Source organism: Bos mutus, chromosome 5 (assembly GCF_027580195.1).
Source record: "Bos mutus isolate GX-2022 chromosome 5, NWIPB_WYAK_1.1, whole genome shotgun sequence".
NCBI classification, from domain to species: domain Eukaryota; kingdom Metazoa; phylum Chordata; class Mammalia; order Artiodactyla; family Bovidae; genus Bos; species Bos mutus.
In genome coordinates, this window is record NC_091621.1 from 4,341,598 (window position 1) to 4,361,023 (window position 19,426).

Below are 19,426 nucleotides of genomic sequence, written 5' to 3' on the forward strand. Positions count from 1 at the left end.
TTTCTATCCTTATACTTTTAAACTCACTATTTTGCAATATAAGTGTGTATAAGTGTGGTGTATGTGGGTGTGGTGTGTGTGAGTGGTGTGTGTGTGTGGTGTGTGTGAGTGTGGCACGTGTGAATGTGGTATGTGTGTGCGGTGCATGTGTGGTGTGTGTGAATGGGGTGTGTGAATGGGATGTGTGTAAGTGTGGTATATGTGAGTGTGGTATGTATATTTCTGGTATGTGTGAGTGTGGTGTGTGTGCGTGGTGTGTGTGAGTGTGGTGTATGTGAATGTGGTATGTGTGAGTGATGTATGTGAGTGTGGTGTGTGTGTGGTGTATGTGTGTGATGCGTGTGAGTGTGGTATGTGTGAGTATGGTGTGTGTGGAGTATGTGTGTTGTGTGTGTGGTTGTGGTGTGTGAGTGTGTTGTGTGTGATTGTGGTGTGTGGGTGTGGTGTGTGTGGGTGTGGTGTGTGTGGGTGTGGTGTGTGTGGGTGTGGTGTGTTTGTGAGAGAGAGAGAGAACCACCCACTCCAGCAGTCCTGCAGGCGTGCTCACCTTCTCTTCTGGCAGACTGGCCGGTAGATTTAGATCTTTGACATTCGGAAATTCTGGCAGCAAGGTTCCAAGTTTGGACCGGGGTGAATACGCCACCGTCTGCTTGCTCACTTCTTTCTTGCCTGTCTCGCTCACCCAGGCGGCTCCTTTCTTGGAATACATCACATCATAATATTGGGAGCTTTCCTTCACTGCAATGCCATAGTAATGGTACCTGGGCCGTAAAGTAAGAGAGAGAGAGAAACCCACGTATACCCTTATCAGCTGGGGGATCCTGAGCCATTGGAGCCCAAGGCCAATGATGGCTTGGACCCATTCTCCCTGAACTAAAAGAGTTAACTCCCCTGTTAGGCTCAACATCTTAGAAATCTAGAATTAAAACAAAGTTCCATGTTGCCAGCCATCAATCAGACAGGTAAAAATAACCAGAATTGCCTCCTACAGACAATGTTAAGTCAAATACTTTGCAAAGCAGAAAGTGGGATGAAAAAATTTCCATTTGTACTTAATCTCTTGTATCTAGCCAAGCATGATTCTACAGGCACAGCGTCTGAATGTCCCCCTCAGCAAAGACCCAAGGAGACGAGGGTGTTCATGGCTGCCAACTGTACCAACAACAAAAATTTATTTGGCCTATGTTTTTCTTAATCAATAAATAGCAGTCTTAAACAACTGTATCTAAAAATATAAACTCAGTGTTTCAGTTGACACTGAATGGAAAACAAAGACCAGAACCCTTTATTAACTCAGGAAGGGCTTAATAATAGTAATGTTTTCAATTAAGACTAATGAGGGATGGAGGCTGCATTTTGCTTGGATTTTAGCGACAATCTATGAAGAACTTATGGTGTGCTAGGCACTTTGGCAAATGCTTTCCCTACATTTATTTGTAAAATAATGCTATGAAGTGGAGATTATTATAACCTTTCTACAGATGAGAATTGGAGGAGAGAAAGCTTAAGTAATTTGCTCAAGGTCATACAGCTTGTTCAGGGGAGGAAGTGGGTCGATCTGACCACAGAGCCACTGTGCTGCACTAAGAAAACACATTGCTACGAACTTTGATGTTTGTCAGAGCCTCTTATGGAACATAATAAAAATACAGATTCTAAGGCCCCTTCCCAGAACAGGGGATAGGGCCCTAGAATCAGCACTGAGACAAACCACAGATAATTTTCACGCACATCCCTCTGGGATCCACAAGCCTGCTGGGTGCGGCCCTGCAGGACGGTCCTGGCTTGATGGGATGGTCATTATCTACTATTTGTAGCATAGTCGCTAACAAGGTGCTAAGTGCTTTACACACATTACCTGATTTCATCTCACAAAGCCCCTGGGAGGCTGGAACTGATTAATATCCCCATACTACAGACTAGGAAACTAAGACCTAGAGAATTAAGACATCCAAGATCATCTAGTGAGTAAGCAGTAGAGGCAGGATTTGAGCCTCTAAAGGTGCTTTTCACCACTAAGCCAGTGATTCTCAAACTTTACTAATGATAAGAATCACCTACAAAACATATTAAAATACAGACTCCCAGGTCCCACCCCCAAAGATTCTCATTTAGCAGGTCCAGGGTCATTTTGTGCAATCACATGGCAATATTAATGTAAGTAATTCTGGACCTCGATTTCAGAAATGCTGTATAATGTGGTAACTACTCTTTTCTACTGGTAACGATTTGGTGGCGATAGCCAGGAAATAACTCAAAGGAGAAAACACTCTTGAGTTCTGGGAGAGCCTTCCTGGGAGAGGAGAGCTGAGCACAGGTAACCTTCCCTCCCCCAAATCCCCCTCCACTCCGGATACCATTCTGTGATACTTCTGCTTAGTGGGCATTGCGCCTCTATCTGAATGCCTGCTGGAATGAAGAACTCGGACCCTCCAAAGGCAGCCCAGCTCATTTTAGGTCAGTATAGCGATCAGGAAGTTCTTCCTTATGTCGAGCTGATTTCTATCGTCTGTGCCTTCTACTTGCCAACTGTCATAACTGCCTTTCCACCCGGAAGGCACTCCTTTGGTGGGTGGGGTGGGCGAGTTCCGTTTGCTCTGGGAGACCTTCCAGGTGGGAAGGTAGTTATGACATGCCTCCCTAACTTTACAAAGTCCGCCCTTATTCTTTCTTAAGCTCAAGATGGTAATAACGTATTAAGATCAGACCACTTCTTGATTTTTCAGAGTATACTGCTAGAATTGCCAACTGCAGTGAAGCTAGTGACGCTAGTGCTCTGATCACTTCTCAAGTTTTTATTTCAGGTCGTAAGTTTTTTTTATTTCAGGTCAACACACTGTCCACCAGCACACCACCCCCCACCCATTTAGTCTGTCCAGGTAAATTTGCTGAGGGATTGTCGCTATAAGGGGCTTCCCTGGGGCTTTCCTTCTTTATCTGGCTTCCCAGATAAAGAACCTGCCTGCTGCAGGAGCCGCAGGAGACTCAGGTTCGATCCCTGGGTTGGGAAGATACCCTGGAGGAGGGCATGGCAACCTACTCAGTATTCTTCCCTAGAGAATCCCATGGACAGAAGAGCCTGGTGGGTTACAGTCTATAGTGTTGCAAAGAGTCGGACAGGACTGTCTCCGTAAGGCCAAGTGGCATGTTGGAGACCAGAGCTTCTTATTACCTTTCAGTTGGTTGAAGGTGTGACCAACCTTGGAGGATGCTTATGGAGAGGATACAATGAAACTGAATTTTTAAAGATATTGTCCCATTTGCCAACCTCTAAGTCAAAGAAAAAGAAAACAAAAAACAAAAGCAGGCCCTTACATATAGACAGAATGAAACTTTCTCCAAGTTTATGTAGGATGGGAAGACTTTCTCTTCTATTTTTATTATTCTTATTGCCTATTTTTACCACATACCTATCATTACTATCTACTTATACTCTTTTATCTCAGAAACGTGCAGCAATGTATTGGAACCAGTGATGCTAAAAAGACCATGGGCTGGAGAAAAAAATAATTCCTTTCCATTCATTCAATAGCTTTCCAGCCATCCACTTATCTGTAGATTGAATTGCCTTTGTGTGCCAACCACATGCTCACCAGAAAACAAGAAAGGAAGAATCTGGGTTTTCTACTCCATACTCTTACCAGGGCTGAAAACTCATTTTAAACAAATACTTGACTTCTTCAGTATGAACAAAATTTATTCTTCAGAGGAGTCACCCTGAAAAATTATTAGAAATTTATTCCAAAATACCCCTTGCTCAAAATTTTTCTCTTTGAAAATTGCCCCCCAGAACTTCTGAGCCACATTAAAAAAAATTAGTCTCATTTGATTTTCAGACCTTTACTAAAAAGGGTTTCCCCAGTTTGATCATCTACTTTCCACATTCTTTATCCAACTTGGCTCCAAAGTTAAACCTACCCTTGGAGGGTAGGAATGTGCTGCCCAGAGATGGCTGGGGGCTGGGATGAGGGGGACAGTATTGGATACACTGCTTCTGAAGCACTTTAAGTGACAAGTCTTACAAGTCCTATATGTGGTTGCTGTGTTTTAATAATAAGTTTCATTATTTTATAAGTCAGTGTGGGTTGATCTGCTACCCAACATGGTCAAAATGCTTATAGAAATGCTGCATAATACAGCACTCCCTAGTGGAGTCCCCAGGTATAATTAGCATAATAAAGGTTCTGACAAGTCCTGTATAAAGGAACCTGTTTAGTTCAGAGCTTACCAAACTTTGATGGTCAACAGACCTTCTTCACGGAACACCTAGTCACTTCCAACAGTATTTTGAAATACCCTTTGAAATGAGTCTTTATAAATCTAGATTTTTGTGAAGCCTGGGCAGGATAGGCAGAGATTCCCTTCCTATTGACTCTCACCTGGGAGACAGACATCTGCACAGCCTTCTCACTCCTCGGGTCACCTCCTCAGTAAGGCCTTCCTTCCTAGGCTACCCTTTCTAGACCAGGCCACCCTTTTGTTATTCCCTAGGACAATCCCCTTCACAATCTAATGATATTTGTGTGTGTGTGTGTGTGTGTGTGTGTGTGTGTGTGTCTTCCCCTGGAGAATATTTGCTCCGTCCAGGACCTGTCTGCTCACGTGTCCCCAGCACTTAGCACCATTATCTGACATCAGAAAATGAGAAGCAAACATTGGGGGGTTGGTTGACAGAATGGGTGACTGGGAAGCAGGATGCCTGGGTACCACAGCATCTTTTGGCCCATCTCCCTTGCAGGGACTGGTATATATTGCTTCTCTGGCTGACTGGATTCTGTGAGAGTACACAGTTTGCTGGTCAAAACAATCCGAGTAACCTGGAAACTGGTCAAAAGACCACAAGGTGCTCCTTTTAGAAGATGCTCAAGACTACTTCACATAAACACCTACAGGCAGGGAAGCATCAAGTCGGATTCCTTAAAGCAGCTGGTCTTTGGACAGCATCTCTGTTAGGGCTCCTAGGAGAGGGGGCCACTCCCACCAGGCACAGACTTCTCCCCAGACTGAGCTCAGGATGAGAGGCCCGGAGTCTGGGTCTCTGGAGGCCCATGGACGCGCGCTCTGCAGGTGGAAAGGCCGTCGGTGCTTACTTTGACTGTCCGCGGGTCCCGAGTCTCCTGGTGGTTAACTGAGGAAACTGCTGCCTTATGATCTGCAAGTCAAGCAAGAATCAGTTACCCATTGGAAAAGGCTGGGAGCACAGTGACTGTGTTTACGAACGGTAATCTAAAGAACAGAGGAAAACGTGGACCCTGGGCTGCAATGAGGGCGTCTGACAGGCCCCCTGGAGGACCACAGGTGTCGGGGGGTGGGGGTGGGTCAGGAAGAGACCACCTGAGTGATGCAGGGGCTCTGGATCCTGAGAGGGTCTCACTTGGCTGCTCCGGGCTTCCCTTCCTGCTCACAACACAGGCAGTGTACATAGTGACTCTGAGCTTGTCTCTCCCCTGTTTATAGCCCCGCAGTGATGGCTTCCAATGTACCTGGAACCAACCCCCCACCTCAGCCTCTGTGACTTGTGCTTACCTCCTGGCCTTCCTCTTCTCTGACTCTCACCCTGACTCACTGGATCCCAGCCACACTGGCTTTCTTTTTTTTCTTATTTCTGAAACATGGCAGGCTTTCTCTCCATTGGGGGCCCTAGTACTGAAGTTCCTTCTGTCTGGAATACAATTTCACCCAGTTCAGTTCAGTCACTTAGTCATGTCCTCATGTCCGACTCCACAATCCCATGGACTGCAACACGCCAGGCCTCCCTGTCCATCACCAACTCCTGAAGCTTACTCAAACTCATGTCCATCAAGTTGGTGATGCCATCCAACCATCTCATCCTCTGTCGTCCCTTCTCCTCCCGCCTTCAATCTTTCCCAGCATCAGGGTCTTTTCAAATGAGTCAGTTCTTTGCATCAGGTGGTCAAATATTGGAGTTTCAGCTTCAGCATCAGTCCTTCCAATGAATATTCAGGACTGATTTCCTTTAGGATGGACTGGTTGGATCTCCTTGCAGTCCAAGGGATTCTTAAGAGTCTTCTCCAACACCACAGTTCAAAAGCATCAATTCTTTTGGTGCTCAGCTTTCTTTATAGTTCAACTCTCACATTCATACATGACTACTGGAAAAACCATAGCTTTGACTAGATGAACCTTTGTGGGCAAAGTAATGTCTCTGCTTTTTAATATGCTGTCTAGGTTGGTCATAGCTTTTCTTCCAAGGAGCAAGCATCTTTTAATTTCATGGCTGCAGTCACCATCTGCAGTGATTTTGGAGCCCAAGAAAATAAAGTCTGACACTGTTTCCACTGTTTCCCCATCTATTTGCCATTAAGTGATGGGACCAGATGCCATGATCTTAGTTTTCTGAATGTTGAGCTTTAAGTCAACTTTTTCACTCTCCTCTCTCACTTTCATCAAGAGGCTCTTTAGTTCTTCTTTGCTATCTGCCGTAAGGGTGGTGTCATCTGTGTATCTGAGGTTATTGGTATTTCTCCCAGCAATCTTGATTGCAGCTTGTGCCTTGAGAGTCTCCATTTCTTGAGATTCTTCTTGCCTTGAGTATCCCATTTCAACCAGATCCTCACAGTATTAGGTCCTTTTCCTACAGCATTCGGGCCTCTGGACAAAGTCCTTCTGCCTATGCCTTCTCTGCCCAGCAGGTGCAGAGTAACACAAGCAGACACCTCCCACCCCCATCATGAGACCCTGCTTGCCTCTTTTCTCTCACTTTGAACTCTCTGAAGTTGTCTTGAGCTCTTATTCTCTGAGTACTTATCTTACATCTCCTTCCACTAGAGCACAAGCTCCATGAGAGCAGGGACGTGGCCCAGGCCACAGGCAAAGAGAGGTGAGTCTGTGTTTGTTGGATGAAGGCATGAAGCCCAACTCTGGGGGGTCTGGGGAGCCTCCTCTGCTCATTTGCCTAGTGGACAATGCAAATTGCTGCTGCCCAGGACAACTACATGGATTTGCCAGAAATCTAGGAGGGGGAGCCATCTGCCAAGGCGAAAACACAACCAATGCATCTTTCTTGGTGTTTAGAGCAATGATGTTTATGAACAGGCAGGATGGTGGAGGGGTTCTGAGCAAAGGCTTTGGAGCTAGATTACCTGGATTAGATCAGAGCTCAGCCATTTGTTATCAGGGGCCCTCTGGCAGGTTATTTAACATTCAAATAACTCAGCTTCCTCATTTGTAAAATGGGAATGATAATAACCCCTACCTCAGAAAATCTTTGTGAAAATTTAAAACATAAACATGTAAATAATTTGTAACAGTGCCTAGCACTTAGTAAGTGATCAATAAACGTTACCCATTATTACCAGTGATTATCTTGATGACTCATTCATTCTGTTTCATTTCCAGGGACTTTTAAGTCTAGCCACATTCTTCCAGCTCCCTTCCTGGCTGGCTCAGCGGTAAAGAATCTGCCTGTAATGCAGGAGGCCCAGGTTCAATCTCTGGGTCAGGAAGATCTCCTGGAGAAGGGAATGGTAACCCACTCCAGTATTCTTGCTTGAAAGTGAAAGTGTTAGTTGCTCACTCATGCCTAACTCTTTGTCACCCCATGGACTGCAACCTGCCAGGCTCCTCTGTCCATGGAATTCTCTTGGCAAGAATACTGGAATTCTTGCTTGGAAAATTCCAAAGAGTTGGACAGGATTGAGCAACTAACACTTTCATTTTCCCTTCTAACACAGCATCGAGCAGGCAAGCATGGTCAGAGAGAGCAAGTCTGTACACTGTCCTTCATGAGAGATGCTGTTGCTGGTTTTCCACCAGCCCGGCATGAGCTATGAGCATCTTTTCATTCATCTCTGTTGGTCCTCTCACACCCTCTTCCATCTACATTGATTCTCTCATTGATTGATTTGCTCATTCATTCAACAAACTGTAGTCCTATGGGAACCTGGACTCACTATCTAACCTCTCGGTGCCTTAGTTTCCTCCTCCAACATCTGAGGACTCGGGGTCTTCTGTAGTTCTCCCCTCATCAGAGGGATAAATGTTGGTGGCCTCAATTGAATTGGCATCAGCAGGGTGGAAAGAATTGGAGAAATTAGAGAGAAATTGAAAATCTGGAATAGACAACCTTACATGAAGGTTGATTATTTCTGTATATCAGGAAGCTGCCAACTGTCTCCAGGGTAGAGAATGGCTGGGACAGTATTTCTTTATTTGAAAAGGGATGAAAAAAGCTGAAATCCTCCCAAGGATGTTTAGAGAATCTAATAAGATAACATCATGATACCACTTTTGGGAGTAAGAAAAAGGGCTTCTAAGATGTAATCTTGTAGTGATGATACAGACCAAAGTGATGCAGTAATTCTCCAAATTCTTTAAGGGTGTCATTTTTGAGACAACACATCCCTGGTTTCTTTAATCTCAACTCCTGTAAGCCAAGGATGTGAGCTTCTCACTTTGTCTACATCCCTCTCAAATTGTTGTGACCCATACATCCCCAAAATATGAAAACGCTGATTCAAACGGATACATGCCCTTCAATGTTCATAGCAGCACTATTTACATTAGCAAAGACATGGAACCAACACAAGTTCCCATCCACAGATGACTGACACAGAAGATTGATGTAAGAAGATACAGTGTATATACAGTGGAATATTACTCAGTTATAAAAAAGAATGAAATACTGCCATTTGCAACAACTTGGATGGACTTAGAGATTATTGTACTAAATGAAGTGAATCAAAGACAAATATTATATGATATTACCTATAGGTGGAATCTAAAAACAGTACAAATGAACTTATTTACATTACAAAAACTAAGATCGAAAACAAATGTATGGTTATGGAGTGGGGAGGCATATATTAGGAATATGGGATTAACAGATGCGCAGTATCATACATAAAATAGATAAACAGCAAGGATTTACTGTATAACACAAGAAACTTTATTTAATATCTTGTAATAAACTATATTGGGCTCCAAAATCACTGCAGATGGTGACTGCAGCCATGAAATTAAAAGACACTTACTCCTTGGAAGGAAAGTTATGACCAACCTAGATAGCATATTCAAAAGCAGAGGTATTACTTTGCCAACAAAGATCCGTCTAGTCAAGGCTATGGTTTTTCCAGTGGTCATGTATGGATGTAAGAGTTGGACTGTGAAGAAAGCTGAGTGCTGAAGAATTGATGCTTTTGAACTGTGGTGTTGGAGAAGACTCTTGAGAATCCCTTGGACTGCAAGGAGATCCAACCAGTCCATTCTGAAGGAGATCAGCCCTGGGATTTCTTTGGGAGGAATGATGCTGAAGCTGAAACTCCAGTACTTTGGCCACCTAATACGAAGAGTTGACTCATTGGAAAAGACCCTGATGCTGGGAGGGATTGGGGGCAGGAGGAGAACAACAGAGGATGAGATGGCTGGATGGCATCACTGACTCGATGGACATGAGTTTGAGTGAAATCCGGGAGTTGGTGATGGACAGGGAGGCCTGGCGTGCTGCGATTCATGGGGTCGCAAAGAGTCGGACACGACTGAGCGACTGAACTGAACTGAACTGAATAAACTATAACTGTGAACTGTGGTGTTGGAGAAGTTGGAGTTGTATATGGTGCTGGAGAAGACTCTTGAGAGTCCCTTGTACTGCAAGGAGATCCAACCAGTTAGTCCTAGAGGAAATCTGTACTGAATATTCATTAGAAGGACTGATGCTGAAGTTCCAATACTTTGACCACCTGATGCAAAGAACTGACTCATTGGAAAAGACCATGATGCTGGGAAAGATTGAAGGTGGAAGGAGAAGGGGATGACAGAGGATGAGATGGTTGGATGGCATCACCAACTTAATGGAGATGAGTTTGAGTAAGCTTTGGGAATTGGTGATGGACAGGGAAGCCTGGCATGCTGCAGTCAATGGAGTCGCAAAGAGACAGACATGACTGAGTGACTGAATTGAAATGAACTGAATAAATTATAATGGAAAATAATCTGAAAATACACATTTTATACACACACACACACATATCTGAATCACTTTACTGTACACCTGATACTAACACAATATTGTAAATGAACTATTTTTGTTGTTGTTGTTCAGTCGCCAAGTCAAGTCCAACTAATTGTGAACCCGTGGACTGTAGCATGCCAGGCTTCTCTCTCCCTCACCATTTCCCCAAGTTTGCCCAAGTAGATCTCAATTTTTAAAAATTGTTGCCACCCAAGGAAATGTAGCACTAAGCATGGGGTTTGACTCAGGGGGTCAGTGACAGGACTCTCTAACACTTTGTTTGTCATGCAGCCTAAGACCACACCAAGGTTTAGTGGCCTCATCCCTTTGGGTCACTTATATTAACTCTGGCCAAGGATGCCCTCTAGTCCTTTACCACATAATTGGTTTCAGAGCCAAGATGTAAAGCAGCTGTTCATAGGGTACAATTACTGAACTACAGACAAGCTATAGACATGACAGCAGAGATGGAGAGAAAAGCATAGGAAGTATAAAGACAGATCCACATGTTCTTCACATTAGTTAAAAGTGGGTTATAATCTGGGTTCTGAGTTTTCTATCTACTCAAGCAAAGAAAGTAGATACAGTCAAGTTAGTTAGTCCAGTATCCATAAGATATTGTTGTTTAGTAGCTACGGGTTCGACTCTTTTTTATTTCATGGACTATAGTCTCCCAGGCGCCTCTGTCCATGGGATTTCCCAGGCAAGCAAACTGGAGTGGGCTGCCATGCCCTCCTCCAAGGAGTCTTCCTGACTCAGGGATCAAGCTCAGGTCTCCTTCATTGGTAAGTGGAATCGTTACCACTGAGCCACCAGGGAAGCCCATCCATAAGATAAATGCACCATCCATAAGATAAATGCACCATCCATAAGATAAATGCATATCAGTTGTTTAGGAAAAGCAGAGGTTTTTTTTTTTTTTTTCAGTCTGGGAAATTTTTCTATGCAATGGGCACAACAGTAAGGTGCCATGTTTAAAAATGCTCTGATATTAGCGACATTTTGAAAACAATGATACTGAATCCCGTCAAGGGTGTGGTAAAACTGAAAAGCTCATAGATTGCTGATGACATTGTTTATTAGTACAAGCCTTCTGAGAAGCATTTTTACCAATAAATATCATACTTTTTCTACTAATTCCAAGGGAAAAAGCTAAAATAAGGAGAAGCTCTGTGCAGGGCTACTAATGAGACTGAAAAACTGGAAACAATGGAAATGTACATGACAGAGAACTGGCTAAATTAATGACTGCATATCCACCCAGTAGAATATTATGGTAACAAAGTCTATGCTATGACACAGAAAATGCTTATGACATAATGTTAACTGAAACAGCAGGCATCAAAATTTATGCTAAGGTTGTAATTAATTTTTGTACAACTAGAGGAATGAAAACATAAAAATGGATATTTGTTAGGGTAGCAGGATGGTGGGGAGAATAAAAGATTTTTATATAATGCATTGTGCACAAAATCAACTCTTTAGAAAAGGATTTTCTTCCTAGAAATATTCTTAATTGACAAGGAAGTTCAAGATATTCTTGAAGGAAGCATAAAAAATCTGTAAGAATGTTATACTGGTTGTTTTTCTTTTTAAAAAATAGATCACTTCCTACAGACAATATGTAGATTTTTTTTTTTTTTTTTGACTGAGAGGCTTGATTCTTACTTGATTTACCAGAAAGGGCAGAGTTGTGAAATCTTTTTAAATGTTTATCCAAATGGTGTGTAACATAATGTCCACAAAGCAAACAGCAGTGCCTGGCCCTTGGCCCCTAGACTCTGGTCCAGAGACATGCCTGGAGGCACAGGGAAATGAGGACAGGCCTTCAGGAGGCACTGTTCTTGTCCTGCCTTTGTGAGGCAAGAAAACATAACCAGCGTGTATGTGATTTTTTGCATTAGGTTCTTGAGGAACTATCAAGTCATAGAACAGGAACTGTAAATTCACAATCAATTTAACTTATGATTTCCTCCAGAGTCAATGGGTTTTATTTACTCTTTTTGAAATATGTGTAGATATTGAAGGCTTCCCTGATGGCCTGTGCTTCCCTGGTAGCTCAGCTGGTAAAGAATCTGCCTGCAACACAGGAGACCCTGGTTTGATTCCTGGGTTGGTTCCCTGGAGAAGGGATAGGCTACGGACTCCAGTATTCCTGGGCTTCCCTGGTAGCTCAGCTGGTAAAGAATCTGCCTGCACTATGTGAAACCTGGGTTCGATCCCTGGGTTGGGAAGATCCCCTGGAGAAGGGAAAGGCTACCCACTCTAGTATTCTGGCCTGGAGAATTCCATGGACTATACAGTCCATGGGGTTGCAAAGATTTGGACATGACTGAGTCACTTTCACTTTCACTTTTCCCTGGTGGCTCAGTGGTAAAGAATCTACCTGCCAATACAGGAAATGCAGGTTCGAACCCTGGGTCCGGATGATCCCCTGGGGAAGGGAATGGCAACCCACTCCAGTATTCTTGCCTGGGAAGTCCCATGGACAGAGGAGTCTGGCGGGCTACAGTCAATGGGGTTGCAAAAGAGTCAGACATAACTTAGGCACTAAACAACAACAACAATACACACAGTTTTACCGTCATTGAGATCAGCATCACCCTTTGATGAGTCACCCAGGACAGACCACTTTCTTCCTAACACTGCACAACCCCTCTCCTGTTGGTTCTGCCCAAGACATCCAGTGGATTTCAGCCACTTCTCCTGATGCTCTGCCACAGCTCCAGCTCCTGTGATCTTTCACCTGGACCACAGACCCAGCTTCCTAACTGGCTGCCCTGTCTCCAGGCTTGCTGCCCTATCTCCGGGCTTGCTGCCCCACCAGCAGGATCTTTCTAAAATCCAAGTGCGATCATTTCATTTTCTTGTAGAAAATGGTGGGTGCCTCCTCGCTACCCACACTGGAGAAAATGCCAGCATCCTCAGGCTAGCCCAGGATGCCCTCTGTGACCTCTCCCAGCCCAGCTCCCAGCCTCAAATCCTGCCTCTTCCCCAATGTGCTCCCTGAGCTTCAGGGACATGCTGATTCCTCTGTCTGGAATGCCAAACCCATCTTGTCTCCCACTCATCCCAAGGAGCTCCTCTTTCTCTGAGCCTCCCCCACTTCCTCTGGGATCCTACTCATGAACACTTAGATGTCCCCTGCCTCTCTTTTCCTAGGAAGCCGGGAAGCATAGGACACGGAGGTGAGTTGGTTAAGCACACAGGCAAGTCCTAGCTAAGGCACTGTGCCCATCACTTGGCACATATTATCTCAGTCAATCATTACAAGCCAGGTTCCATTGCTATTTCCTCTGTACAGATGAGTAAACTGAAGCTTGGAGAGGCTAAGTAACCCATACAAAGCCACGCAGCTCACAAGGTGCAGACCTGGGATTTGAATGCACCCCGTCCGACACAACACTCTACCACAGCAGTATGGTTCCCTCTGGATGAATGAAAGTGCCCTAAAGTCCCTCATTCCTTCTTTTCACAGAAACTTGTCTTTCTTTTATGTCATATTCCTGCATTTGTTCATGCCAGGTGTGTTGGAGGAAGGAAATGATTTCTTCTTCCCATCTATACTTCCAGGAATGTTTCTTTTCAGTTCCCCCCAACTCTGACTCTCTTGGAAATGTTCTGGTGGCCTCTGCTATGAGCAGCATCTGAGAGCACTGTCCCCTAATAGGCAAGAAAGGTGGGAAAGTTTGGAGAGGACTGACATCAGCAGGCAGACTGTTGTCTCCTCCCGGGTTGAATCTACCCACAGCCAGTAAAGAGGAAATCCAGCGATTAAACACTCCTTCTGCTTGATGAAAATATTAACAAAGTAAAAAGTCATTCTTTTTGGATAAATGAAGTCCCCAGGTGGATTTGGACTATGGACGGAGGTTCATGACATTGTACAGGAGGCAGTGATCAATACCATCCCCAAGAAAAAGAAATGCAAAAAGGCAAATGGTTGTCTGATGGCCAGACAAATGGTTGTCTGGCCTTACAAATAGCTGAGAAAAGAGAAGCAAAAGGCAAAGGAGAAAAGGAAAGATATACCCATTTGAATGTAGAATTCCAAAGAATAGCAAGGAGAGATAAGAAAGCCTTCCTCAGTGATCAATTCAAAGAAATAGAGGAAAACAATAGAATGGGAAAAAGACTAGAGATCTCTTCAAGAAAATTAGGGATACCAAGGGAACAATATCATGCAAAGATGGGCACAACAAAGACAGAAACGGAATGGACCTAACAGAAGCAGAAGATATTAAGAAGAGGTGGCAAGAATATACAGAAGAACTATACAAAAAAGATCTTCTGACCCAGATAACCATGATGGTGTGATCACTCACGTAGAGCTAGACAACCTGGAGTGTGGTCAAGTGGGCCTTAGGAAGCATCACTATGAACAAAGCTAGGCCTTAGGAAGCATCACTATGAACAAAGCTGAGCTATTTCAAATCCTAGAAGATGATGCTGTGAAAGTGCTGCACTCAATATGCCAGCAAATTTGGAAAACTCAACAGTGGCTCCAGGACTGGAAAAGGTCAGTTTTCATTCCAATCTCAAAGAAAGGCAATGCCAAAGAATGTTCAAACTACCACACAATTGCACTCATCTCACACACTAGCAAAGTAAAGCTCAAAGTTATCCAAGACAGAGTTCAACTGTACATGAACCGAGAACTTCCAGATATTCAAGCTGGATTTAGAAAAGGCAGAGGAACCAGGGATCAAATTGCCAACATCCGTTGGATCATAGAAAACGCAAGAGAGTTCAAGAAAAACATCTACTTCTGCTTTATTGACTACGCCAAAGCCTTTGACTATGTGGATCACAACAAACTGCGGAAAGTTCTTCAAGAGACGGGAATACCAGACCACTTTACCTGTCTCCTGAGAAATCTACGTGAAGGTCAAAAAGCAACAGTTAAAACCAGACCTGGACCCACAGACTGGTTCCAAATTGGGAAAGGAGTACATCAATTGTCATGTACAGGAGTACTTGTATATTGTCACCCTGTTTATTTAACTTATATGCAGAGTACATCATATGAAATGATGGACTGAATGAAGCACAAGCTGGAATCAAGATTTCTGGGAGAAATATCTATAACCTCAGATATGCAGATGACACCACCCTTATGGCAGAAAGTGAAGAAGAACTAAAGAGCCTCTTGATGAAAGTGAACGAAGAGAGTGAAAAGACCTGGCTTGAAAACTCAACATTGAGAAAACAAAGATCATGGCATCTGGTCCCATCACTTCATGGCAGGTATATGGGGAAACAATGGAAACAGTGAGAGACTTTATTTTCTTGGGCTCCAAAATCACTGCAGAATGTGACTGCAGCCATGAAATTAAAAGATGCTCACTCCTTGGAAGAAAAGCTATGACCAATCTAGACAGCATATCAAAAAGCAGAGACATTACTTTGCCCACAAATGTCCATCTAGTCAAAGTTTTTCCAGTAGTCATGTATGGATGTGAGAGTTGGACCATAAAGTAAGCTAAGTGCTGAATAAATGATGCTTAAACTGTGGTGTTGAAGCAGACTCTTGAGAGTCCCTTGGACAGCAAGGAGATCCAAGCAGTCAATTGTAAAGGAAATTAGTCCTGAATTTTCATTGGAAGAAGTGATGCTAAAGCTGAAACTCCAATCCTTTGGCCATCTGATGTGAAGAACTGACTCATTTGAAAAGACCCTGATGCTGGGCAAGACTGAAGGCAGGAGGAGAAGGGGACGACAGAGGATGAGATGGTTGGATGGCATCACCGAGTCAGTGGACTTAAGTTTGAGCAAGCTCCAGGAACTGGTGATGGATAGGGAAGCCTGGCATGCTGCAGTCCATGGGGACAAAGAGTTGGACACAACTGAGCAACTGAACTGAACTGAAGTGAATTTACCGCGGGGGACAACCCAGGTCAATACCTGTCTACCCAGTGGATTCCGACAATTCTCTGTGGCCATAGGCTCCTTCACCAGGAGCTCAACGCCCTTGTGCAATGCCACCTTTTCCTGCCATCTTTTCTCTTTAAATTACCTGTCAGGTGTCCTATGCTCCATCCAGATCAGCCTACTCCATGTAGCTGAGCTCTCTGACTGCTTCACAGCTTCTGGGCTCCGTACCTCTGTACGCTCCACTTGCATCTGTCTCTTCCTCCTCACCACTGTGCCCTCAAACCCACTACCCCACATACACCGTATGCCTCCATCACAACTTTCCTGGTTCCCTGACCAGGTAAGAGCTCTTCCGTCTCCAAACTGCTGCACCCACTGCTTCCAGTCTGTGACCAAGTTCCACTCTCCCTCTGTCATCAACATAACCTGTATCTCCATCTTTACCAGCCATGATGTCACACCTGGGTTGCTGCAACCATCTCCTTTTGTCCCTGCTGCCAGGCACGCCTTGCCTTAACTACTTCTCAGTAAAGCCTCCAGACAAGTCCAAACCCACCAGTTCCTTCTTTCATTCTGGCTCATCTCTCATCTTCCTCCTCTCCCCATCCCATGAAGTATCGAAGGATATTACCACTTTTTTTTTTGTTTGTTCGAGTAAAATTGCTTTACAATGTTGTGTTAGTTTCTGCTGTACCCCACTTTTTAAAAATGTGCTAAATTGAACAGCCAAAAAAAAAATGACCTATGTTTCTTTCTTCCATTTGAACACCAGGCTTTTCCATCTATCAGATGAGGATATAACACTTCTTCGGCCTGTGTTTCAGGCTTATAGCAGGGTCCAAGAAGTTAGAGAGTGGACCTAGAGCTTTGTCAGCCAGGAGGAGGAGGAGCCTGGAGGCTAGAGGATCCACGTTGGTGGAATTTCACTGGCTGGACAGGTGAAGAGGTGCCAGGGAGGGTCACCTCTGCCTCCCTCATGATGTCTTCCACGAGCCATCATCCTTTTCTAGCACATTCTCTTCATTGGCAGAGGTAGCACTGTATCTTTCCATATTTTGATAGATCTTCAGAGGATTCTCAGTTAACCCAGTTTTAAGGCTTTTGTGGTATCTTGGCTCAGAGGTAAAGAATCCGTCTGCCAATGCAGGAGAAGCAGGTTCTATCCTTGGGTCGGGAAGATCCCCTGGAGAAGGAAATGACAACCCACTCCAGTATTCTTGCCTGGGAAATCCCATGGACAGAGAAGCCTGGGATGGCTATAGTCTGTGGGGGTGGGGGTGGGGGGGTGGTCACAAAAGAATCGGACATGACTCAGTGACGAAACAACAGTATCCAAAGCCATATATCTGCACTGTTAGCATCTTTAGTTTCGTTTGTGAAAATGCTTTTTCTCTAAAAATATCTGATGGCCAAATCCTCTTCTCCAAAAAGAAAGGTCATTTCAGATGAAGCAGGAAGAAGAGAGGAAGTCTGCTAGCAGTGGGGGGTGGGGGGTGGGTGGAGGCCCGGCTGCACCACATCGCTCTCTGCCCCACTGGAGGTCAAGACTTCTCCCACTCTGAGCAAAGAAAGCTGTTGCCGACAGCACCTCCTCCCTCCAGCCACAACAAAAACCTGTGGGAAGGGAGTTGGCTTTTTTTTTTTTTTTAAGTGTTTCTTATAGGCTGAAAATTACAAATTATTCTCCTCTCCTTTCACCAAATAATCAACTGGTCCCTGAATCTGAAAGCCCAGCACAATTTAGTTGGAGTCTCAAAATGCAGGGTTGGTTCAGCCCCACTAAGGCTGTTCAGCTTTTAATTTCTGCAGCAAGACTCAGCAAACAGTCAAACACTTTTGTGAAGCAGTAAGAGTCGAGCTTCGCTGTTTGATAAATGAGCAGACGGCAGGCAGCCCCTCTTTCTTTTTTTGTATGGATTCAATGAAGCCTGCCTAAAGAACACCACATGCTGTTCTAGCTACTGATCTAACATTCCGCGACATCCCAGTCTTCCAAATTCCCTTTAATTACTCGGGAGTCCCACCCTCCGCTCTTTCAGCCTGGGCAGACAGGGCAGTGGGCTCCCCGGGCTGGGGGGTGGGAAGTGGAGAAGCTCTGGAGAGCTGGTCTCTCCGGGGGCTGCTGGAAACTTTTCTTAGGTGGTGGTTGGGTTGTCTCCTTCCATGGTCCATTCTTTACTCCATACAACACACCGCTTTAGGTAGAAGGGAACTCAGCACACAAGCTACCCTGACATGTGGGTGTAGTCTTTTAAGAAATATAAGTGAGTTTGGGGCAAATGTTCCTGAAATGGCATCTTCGAACCCTCGGCCTCCTTTAAGATAAGGAAGGGGAAGAGTAAGAGGAGGAACTGACACCCACACACTAGACGAAGTATTTTACTTTTTGGCACTAAATTTAATCCTAAAAACCACACTGGAGGAGAACATGATGGTTCCCATTCCACAGATGAGAGACTGGGCTTTATGGTCGGCTGCCTGGACTCACAGACACCAGCAAGTAGAAGAAGCAGGGATCCAGTTCCACGGTGTTTTCTGTTCACCACTTTTGCTGACACCCAAGGGAGCCAGCAAGGCATCCACTAACTGCATGAGACCCTCAGTGTCCTCTGTGGGTGTCCCCTCAAAAGACACCTTCAGAGCCACATACGGAAGCCAGTTGGCCTCATTACTCTACAAACAGGCCTTGTTTGATTTTGACCCCAAGTTGTATTGTCCCGATCCAGGTTGATCTCCAAACTGAGTCATCAGGGATGCACTGAGAAAAGGCTTTGGGTTGTGCCCCCAAACTCAATCCCCCTCAGTAGGCAAAGATTTGCCACCGACAAGAACTAATCCAGAAGTCCCAGTGCAATGAAGTGGAGATCCCCCCAGACTCTGAGGGAGACAAATTCATGTGTACAAAGAATCAAGTCTGCAGGAGACTGTTTTAAAACAAAAGTTGCCCATCTTATTTCAGAGGTCATTTTGGTGTGGGAAAAGAAAAGGGCCTTTTCAAATAGTCAGAATTATAAATTCAGTACAATGACAAGTTGTTCTTTTATAACCATGTATCGTAGAAGTCTTGGGCTTTCTCATAAAACACACAACAATTTTTTGAACCAGAGAGAAAAAGGATTAGGGGAAGAAGTTATTTAAAAGGGATTCTAATTGTCACAAGGATATTCATTCTCTTTGTTGACAATAGACCTTGTCCCTTTTTCAGAGAAGAAAAAATAGTTAAGGATGGTAATATGAATAAGTTTTCCTGAACACTTTACCTCAATGCTACCACCTTGAAATGGGTGTTTGCCAGAGTAATTTTACTAAAAAGCAAAATGGCTGTCTGGGGAGGCCTTACAAATAGCTGTGAAAAGAAGAGAAGCAAAAAGCAAAGGAGAAAAGGAAAGATATAAACATCTGAATGCAGAGTTCCAAAGAATAGCAAGAAGAGATAAGAAAGCCTTCTTCAGCGATCAATGCAAAGAAATAAAGGAAAACAACAGAATGAGAAAGACTAGGGATCTCTTCAAGAAAATCAGAGATACCAAAGGAACATTTCATGCAAAGATGAGCTTGATAAAGGACAGAAATGGTATGGAC

The 19,426-nt window shown here is 44.2% G+C and overlaps 1 protein-coding gene and 1 non-coding gene across 3 annotated transcripts in view; one reads left to right on the forward strand and one right to left on the reverse strand.

Moving 5' to 3' along the window:
* RFX4 (regulatory factor X4) overlaps positions 1-19,426 on the reverse strand; it is a 153,652-nt gene that overhangs the window by 67,901 nt on the left and 66,325 nt on the right. The window contains exons 5-6 of one of the 2 annotated variants that reach the window (XM_005893685.3): positions 5,091-5,152; positions 548-761 (exon numbers count right to left, since the gene is read on the reverse strand). In XM_005893685.3, coding sequence (XP_005893747.1) covers positions 548-761; positions 5,091-5,152 — 276 coding nt within the window. Of the gene's footprint in view, positions 1-547; positions 762-2,357; positions 2,453-5,090; positions 5,153-19,426 lie in introns of those variants that run through there. The other variant, XM_005893687.3, reaches the window with a different exon arrangement.
* TRNAY-GUA (transfer RNA tyrosine (anticodon GUA)) lies at positions 7,396-7,466 on the forward strand. The gene has a single exon. It is a non-coding gene; the product is annotated as a tRNA-Tyr (tRNA).